Source organism: Budorcas taxicolor, chromosome 18 (genome assembly GCF_023091745.1).
Source record: "Budorcas taxicolor isolate Tak-1 chromosome 18, Takin1.1, whole genome shotgun sequence".
Lineage (NCBI taxonomy): Eukaryota > Metazoa > Chordata > Mammalia > Artiodactyla > Bovidae > Budorcas > Budorcas taxicolor.
Genome location: NC_068927.1, coordinates 53081209 through 53088785, shown reverse-complemented (window position 1 = coordinate 53088785; position 7577 = coordinate 53081209). Strand labels below are relative to the sequence as shown.

The window sequence follows — 7577 nt, the reverse complement described above, 5'->3', positions numbered from 1 at the left end:
GATGGTTGGATGAGTGAAGATGCAGCCCCAGGTCCCGAGCTCATCTTATAGGAAGGTGAGAAGGGGCGGGTCTGGATCTACCTTGCCCCTTAGCTATGAAAGATGATGTAAGATCTGAGGGTAGGTCTCTGTAGCTCTGAGTGGGGGAGGTGGAACAAGAATCCAAAAGGAACGTGGGCATCTTGTGCTCAGCCCCCTTCTCCATGGGGACCCCAGGAGTCTGGGCTTCCAACCCTCTCTCCATCTGGTCTCACCCCCTTCATCTCCCCATGCCCCCGCCCCCTTTTTTTTTCTTACCTGAAGCCCAAGATCAGAATCAGGTAGGTCATTTTGTTTCCTGCAGGATAGAACAGTGCTAGGACTCAGATTCCCGCTCCCTTGTCTCTCTTCCCAAGGAGGTGCCCAGTGTGGTTGAGGCCCTACCAGGGAGTGCCCAGCAAGTCCAGGCTTGTTCTGGCGGGGCATGCTCAGCTTAATACCCGCTTTTCTGTTTTTGGTCTGTCTCCAGCTCCAACCCCACCCCAAGATGCATTTCTGGGTCTCTCGGAAGCTGAACAGAGGGGTGCTTGTCATTGGGCCAGGATGGGCACGGTACCAGATGCCCAGAAACCGCATTGGAAAGCTGAGGCACGGTTGGAAGCACTCCAGGTTGGGTGTGTGTCTGGTTTGGAAACATACTTTGTATTTTATTGAGATCCTTTACCTCAGGCACATGATCTTGAGAGATCAGAGATTTTGTGTCTGTGTGTGTATTTTTCACGTGTTTATGTATATATTTTCATGTGTCTGTGTGTGTATTTTGGGGGGTGTAATTTTACGTGTGTGTGTGGGGGTTGGTGGAGGTGGCTGTGGGGAGGGTATCCAGCCATAGGCGGAGGGGCTCCTGTTGCGGTAGGCCCCTGGCTCCTTGCAAAAATCCACTCAAGTTTTCTGTCCTCTTGCTTCCCAGGCTTCAGTCGGGGGGCTGAGGTTGGTGAATTTCTTCCGGGGACCAATTTTGAAGGCCGCATGGGTTGCTAGGATACCCTGGTGTGAAAGTTATCAGGAGGAAGGGGTAGAGAGCTGTTTGGAGAGAGGGAGGCGGGAAAAGATCGTTGCTAGGGAACTCAGCGCCTCTCGCAGCTCTCCGGCGAGACGCACTAGGCGTGTGCAGTGGGGACGTGGCCCCTTGGGCGCAGTGTGCAGTGGGGACGTGGCCCCTTGGGCGCAGTGTGCAGTGGGGACGTGGCCCCTTGGGCGCAGTGTGCAGTGGGGACGTGGCCCCTTGGGCGCAGTGTGCAGTGGGGACGTGGCCCCTTGGGCGCAGTGTGCAGTGGGGACGTGGCCCCTTGGGCGCAGTGTGCAGTGGGGACGTGGCCCCTTGGGCGCAGTGTGCAGTGGGGACGTGGCCCCTTGGGCGCAGTGTGCAGTGGGGACGTGGCCCCTTGGGCGCAGTGTGCAGTGGGGACGTGGCCCCTTGGGCGCAGTGTGCAGTGAGGACGTGGCCCCTTGGGCGCAGCAGTTCGAAAGGCCAGAGCCTCGTGCGCTTGCGCAGTGAAGGCCTCCCAGGGCGCAGCCGCTGTGAGCGCCCTAAACTGAGCCCTTCCTGCGCTTGGTCAGGCGAAGGCCACACGAGGGTAACATGCCCGAGATCGGCCTCTGCTATGTGGTGTCCGGCAGTAGCCAGGACTTGGTGAGAGACTGGCGTGGAGGAGGCTGGAAGAAGTGAAGGAAGTCGTGAAGGGGCTCTGGGAGAACTTTTGGAATCTCAAAGGTGTTGAAAAATCCGTTATCTGGGCTGCCAAGAAAAAAAGTTTATTGGGGTTCTTAGGAATTAGAATTTTGGAGACACAGATTCTCCTAAAATTTAATAGTGTTGGCAGACGGAGTCAAGGGCTTATGAGTACTGTGGTCAGCAGGGTGTTAAAATTGTGTGGAGAGAATTATAATTGACTGTGATATTTGATACAAAGAAATGTCTGACTTTAAAGAAGCTGTCATGAGTTACTGGAGGGTAAGGGTCTGATAGGCATCTTGAGTTTCTGGCATATAGTCTGGATGCCTGTGTGAATACAGTAAGTAGTCAAAAGGTCAGATTCCTTTGTGGCGGAGACCTGATTGGTCAGAAATGGCTACTCAGAAAGTGTCAGCTATTACAAATGTAAATATTTGGCCAAACACATTCTCTCTGGAGCCACCACTGTCTTAATAGTGCGTTGGCTCAGTCACTCAGTTGGGTTTGATTCTTTGTGACCCCATGGACTGTAGCCCACCAGGCTCCTCTGTCCATGGGATTCTCCAGGCAAAAATAGAGTGCGTTGCCATGACCTACTCCAGGGGCTCTTCCCCAGCCCAGGGACTGAACCCCCATCTCCCTCATTGGCAGGCAGATTCTTTCCCATCTGAGCCACCAGGGAAGCCCCTTCAAAATGCAAGTTATACCACAATCTGGGGCTCAGTGTGTTCCTCTGTAAAATGGGGGCAATACTTTCAGTGTCACTGAGTTGTGATTATGAAATGAGGTACCGCATGGAAAACACTTAGCATGGGGACCAGGCAGGAAGTAAGCCCTTAAGAAAAGGTAGCATCTTCCCTTTCTTTCTTCCAAAGAGACGGTTCCCAAGGGTTCAGAGGCCTGCTTCTTGCATCCCATCTCCCCGAGATACACCACATCACAGACTCAGGATTGTCCTGTTAACTTGTTTAATTTATAGACACATGGGAACCGTAGCAATTTCTAGAACCGTAGCTGAGAAGGAATGGACACCAAACACCACATGCACCTCAGTTCTTCACTCAGCCTTGCCAGAAGCCTGGGGGCTTCAAAGACAGCTGGTCTTCTTGATGGTGAACAAACGAGCGCCTGAGGGCACCAGGGTCCCAGGCTTGGTGTGGCAGGTGGTCTCCATACCACAGCCCCGGGCAGCAAATGTGACACCTGCTGCAAGGGATTTTAGACTACAGTCAGGATCGCCAGCCTCCCTCCTCCTAGTCCAGGGTCATAGGCCCCAGCCACCTTCTCCCCCAGATCTTTGGAGCCACTCTCTCCCTTAGAATCTGGAAGCATGAGGCTCCAGTTCTGGGCCTGTCTGGAACCCCTGTCCCTCCTCCCGAATTCCAGGTGCCCCTTACCAGGCTGCACGAGGCCAGACACGGCGACACAGCGGGTTTCCTCGCCAACGCAGAGCGCTTCCTCACTGGCAGTGCATGTTTCCGTAAAGGCAGCGATGCAGGAAGGACAGCGAAGGCCATTCTCTGTATGGTTTCTCATGAACGCTGAAGTGGAGGGTGGAGGGTCAGGTAATCAGAGACGTGAGTCCCTTTCCCAACCTCCCAACCCCTCAGCGGACAGCTGTTGGTAACAGACACTGCATTTTCAGAAAACAATGTCTATTTGGCTGTGTTGGATCTTAGTTGCGGCCTGTGGAATTGAGTTCCCTGACCAGGGATCCAACCCCTGCAGAGGGAGCATGGAGGCTTAGTCAGTGGACCACCAGGGACGTCCCTGGACACTGCAGTTTACAGGAGAAGAGACCAAGGCTCAGCGCCAGGAAGACGCTTGCCCCGTGACAGCGCAGGTCAGAGACAGGCGCTCACAGCTGGCTCAGGGTGGGAGGGGTGGGCAGGGCGGGACTCCAGCCATCGGGCTTAGCTGGGGCTTACCGGGCAGGGGGTCCTGGTTGCAGCCATCCTTCTGGCAGCAGCGCCTCTTGGAGCCCATGTAGTTCTCAGGGTTCACGGTGATGCCGAAGAATCCGGAATCACACTCGCTGGATTTCGCACATCCCTTGTAGCTGGTCACTGCCAAGGAGGCCTCTGCAGGATGGCCGTGGGCAGGGGGCTCAGTGGCCCCTGGTCTGGACCCTTGCCCTGGGGTGTCTCCCCCACCTTAGAGTTGCCCCAGCCCACTGCTGTCTAGAGAGGTCTCTTCCAGCTCCCCAGGGTTAGACTCCCTTATTTACCTGGGGTGTTGTCTGAATGGTTTATTAAGTACGGAATCCCTCTTCACACTGCCCCAGACTCTGCTGGTCTCTCCTGAGTGGCCCCTTTCAGCCCCACGGTCACCCCACTGCCATCCTGCAGGGGTTGCAGCTGCAGTGGTCTTTTCCAGACCACCTATGATTAACCCCATGCCTGTGCAAAATGGTCTCTTCCAGCTTTCAGCCCTCCCCTGACCCCTGGAATTCCTGCCACCAAATGCTGGGATGCGGCTGCCATCCCCGCCCCCTGTAACACCCATTTCCTTCTGCATCTAAAGTGGGCTCTTCCAGGTTTCCCAGGGTCACTGCCCAGGCCTCCTGCAAACGGTCTCTTGCTGCCCTCCTTTGCTGCTCTCAGGTCTTGCCTGAAGTGCTCTCCTGGTCTCGCTGGACGTCCCCCTCCCCAGCACAGAGTGGTCTCTTCCAGCCCTAGGGTTTCCACTCTTCACCCCACACTCGTGTGGGTGCAAGTGTGCTCAGTCGTGTCTGACTCTCTGGGACCTCATAGACTGAGTCCAGGGATCATCTGTCCTTATATACTCTGTATGCCAGTACTGGGGCTTCCCAGGTGGTGCAGTGGTAAAGAACCCCCCTGCCAATGCAGGAGATGCAAGAGACGTGGGTCCATCCCTGGGTGGGAAGATGCCCTGGAGGAGGAAATTGTAAGCCAGTCCAGTATTCTTGCCTGGAAAATCCCATGGACAGAGGAGCCTGGCGGGCTACAGTCCATGGGGTCGCAAAGAGTCAGACACGACTGAGCTCTCACCCAACTCAACCAGCCGCTGTATCTCCCTCTTTCTCCTGTCAGGAAAGGTCTCTTGCAGCCTGCATCCCTGGGAGATCACTTGCGCCCCCAGAGAATCAAATTGATCACCTTCCTTGCAACTCACCCTAGCCTCTTCTTGACACCTACCCCTCCACCTTTTGGATATTAGATTTACCCCCCTCTGGATTTCTTTCTTCTCCTGTGTCCTTTCCTAATTCCTTCTTTTGTAAGAAAGTCTCTATATCTGCCCCTCCCCTGTCCTCTCGGCGTTTCATCTTCAGAAATCCCTGGTAACAGTGGTTTCTGTCATTCCATGGGATTCTCTGTCCACCACCTTTCCCTCTCCTGACATCATCATCACTCAAAGGTTCCTCCCAGTGCATGGTGGTATCTGCCACCGTGAAGGCACCCCCCGCCTCCCCAGCATGTGATACCAGCCCGTGCCCTCTTACTTCTGTTGGTCTCAGTCACAACAGCAACGCAGGAGTCCTCATCCGGGGCGCAAGTCTGCAGTTTCCCACTGCAACTGGGACCGTCACCGACACACACCTCACAGCTCAGTGAGTATCCTGTGGTATAGAGAGCAGGGGTCTAGTGAATGCTGGAATAGTCTTTGGGCCACAGCTTCTGGGTCCAGAGGGGAATGGGGCAGAGGGGGGATGTGAAGGAAGAGGGACAGTTGTCTCCCTGGCTATTCATGGGCAGGACATTGGTTGCTGAGCAGGGGTCTGTCTGAAGCTTGGCAGGGATGCCATGGTGCTGTGAGCAAAGCTGCTTTTGGGTTTGGGGTGGAAGCAGTTCCGACCAGGGAGCAAATTTACCTAATTACAAGGCTGGGGACTTTGGATGCTAGACCCCCTGAGCAAGCCTGGGGACAGTGCGGGGTCCTGCTGAAGATTACCATGGACTTAAAACATTTTTCTTATCTTTTAATATTTTTTTGTCCTATTTTTGATTTGCTGGGTCTTCTTGCTTCCTGTGGGTTTTTCTCTAATTGTAGCGATTATGGTCTAGTGTCTAGTTGCTGAGCTTTGGGTTCTCATTGGTGGTGGCTTCTGCTGCAGAGCATGGGCTCAGCAGTTGTGGTAAAATGTCTTATTTGCCCCAGGGCATGGGGAATCTTCCTGGACCAGGGATCGAACTCATGTCCCCCATTTTGGCAGGCAGATTCTCAACCACTGGACCACTGGGGAAGTCCTTCATGGAATTTTGTCAACCTTTAGGTCCAGCTGGTTCTCAGAAGCGGAACCCACTTCCTCGTGGCTACCATGCTTAAGCCTTGTAGACAGTGGAAATTCAGGCAGGAGTACCTGAGGCTGAGATCTGCATCCCAGATGAAAAAAGATCAATGACTAAGAGGAGAAGGGCCTGGCTCCTTAGTCCTGAGAGAGGAGGAAACTGGGGACACAGACACAAGGCAACTGGGTCCTGCGGAAAATGGAGTTGCCTGAAATGCATCTAAGGGAGGAGGACACTGGGAAGCTGAACTGCTTAGAGCTCTGGAAGCAAGGAAATTTCTGCCTCTCGCCTCACTTTTCTTTTTTCTAATCATACTCCCATCTGATATTCTAGAATAAAAGTGTCTAATTTTGAGATACTGCTGGAGAGGAGAGGAGCAGAGCCCATCCAAACCCCTCCTGTTTCAAAGATTCAAAACCACACATTTTTTAGCTCTTCCTCCCTTGTGGACTCAGGCTTTGTCTCCTCCTTTACCCTCTGCCTTTCTCCAAGAATCTAAATTCATGGGACACCTCCTCTTTCCCTTCTTCCTCGAGGATCTGGCACAGTGCTCTATCAGTTCAGTTCAGTTCAGTTCAGTCGCTCAGTCGTGTCCGATTCTTTGCGACCCCATGAATTGCAGCATGCCAGGCCTCCCTGTCCATCACCAACTCCCGGAGTTCACTCAAACTCACGTCCATCGAGTCAGTGATGCCATCCAGCCATCTCATCCTCGGTCGTCCCCTTCTCCTCCTGCCCCTAATCCCTCCCAGCATCAGAGTCTTTTCCAATGAGTCAACTCTTCGCATGAGGTGGCCAAAGTACTGGAGTTTCAGCTTTAGCATCATTCCTTCCAATGAACACCCAGGACTGATCTCCTTTAGAATAGACTGGTTGGATCTCCTTGCAGTCCAAGGGACTCTCCAGAGTCTTCTCCAACACCGCAGTTCAAAAGCATCAATTCTTCGGTGCCCAGATTTCTTCACAGTCCAACTCTCACACCCATACATGACCACTGGAAAAACCAGTAGTCTCTAACAGTGTCAAAAAACAGTGCTCTATAATAGTCCTCATATCGAGTGCCGCAGGAGTCCAGACCCCTCGTCACTTACCCAGACCCAGGAGGGTGCAGAGCAGCGCCGTGGCCAGCAGGAAGGTCTCACGTTTTGCAGATGGCTTCATGATGGATTGGTGAGTGACCCTGCAGTTCCAGGTCTCCAGCACTTATAGGAAACTGAGAAGGGGCGGGTCTGGACCCACCTTACCCCTAGGCTAAGAAATTGTGTTTGAAGACCTAGGGGCTGGTCTCTATGGTTCTGAGAGGGAGAGGCAGAACCAGAATCCAAAGGGAACATGGGCATCTTGTGCCCAGCCCCCTCCTTCATGGGGACCCCAGGAGTCTGGGCTTCGAACCCTGTCTCTGTCAGGTCTCACCCACTGTGTCTCTTTTTCTGATCTAAAGCCCAGGATCAGAATCAAGTCGTTTTGTTTCCTGTAGGTAGAGCAGCTGCTGGGACTCAGAAATGGCCTCGCTTCTCTCCCTTCCCAAGGAGATGCCCAGTGTGATTGAGGCCCTACCCCTATAGGAGCGCCCAGAAAGTCCAGGCTTGTTCTGCGGGGGCATGCTTGGCTTA

At 53.7% G+C, this 7577-nt stretch overlaps 1 protein-coding gene across 1 annotated transcript; it reads right to left on the bottom strand.

Moving 5' to 3' along the window:
• Nucleotides 1–2801: 2801 nt before the first annotated feature.
• LOC128063774 (phospholipase A2 inhibitor and Ly6/PLAUR domain-containing protein-like) lies at nt 2802–7125 on the bottom strand. Its single transcript, XM_052656588.1, has 5 exons — nt 7056–7125; nt 5178–5294; nt 3643–3795; nt 3112–3255; nt 2802–2920 (listed from the first exon to the last, which is right to left on the bottom strand). Exons 1-5 carry the CDS (start codon nt 7123–7125, stop codon nt 2802–2804), a joined length of 603 nt encoding a protein of 200 aa, XP_052512548.1.
• Nucleotides 7126–7577: the final 452 nt, after the last annotated feature.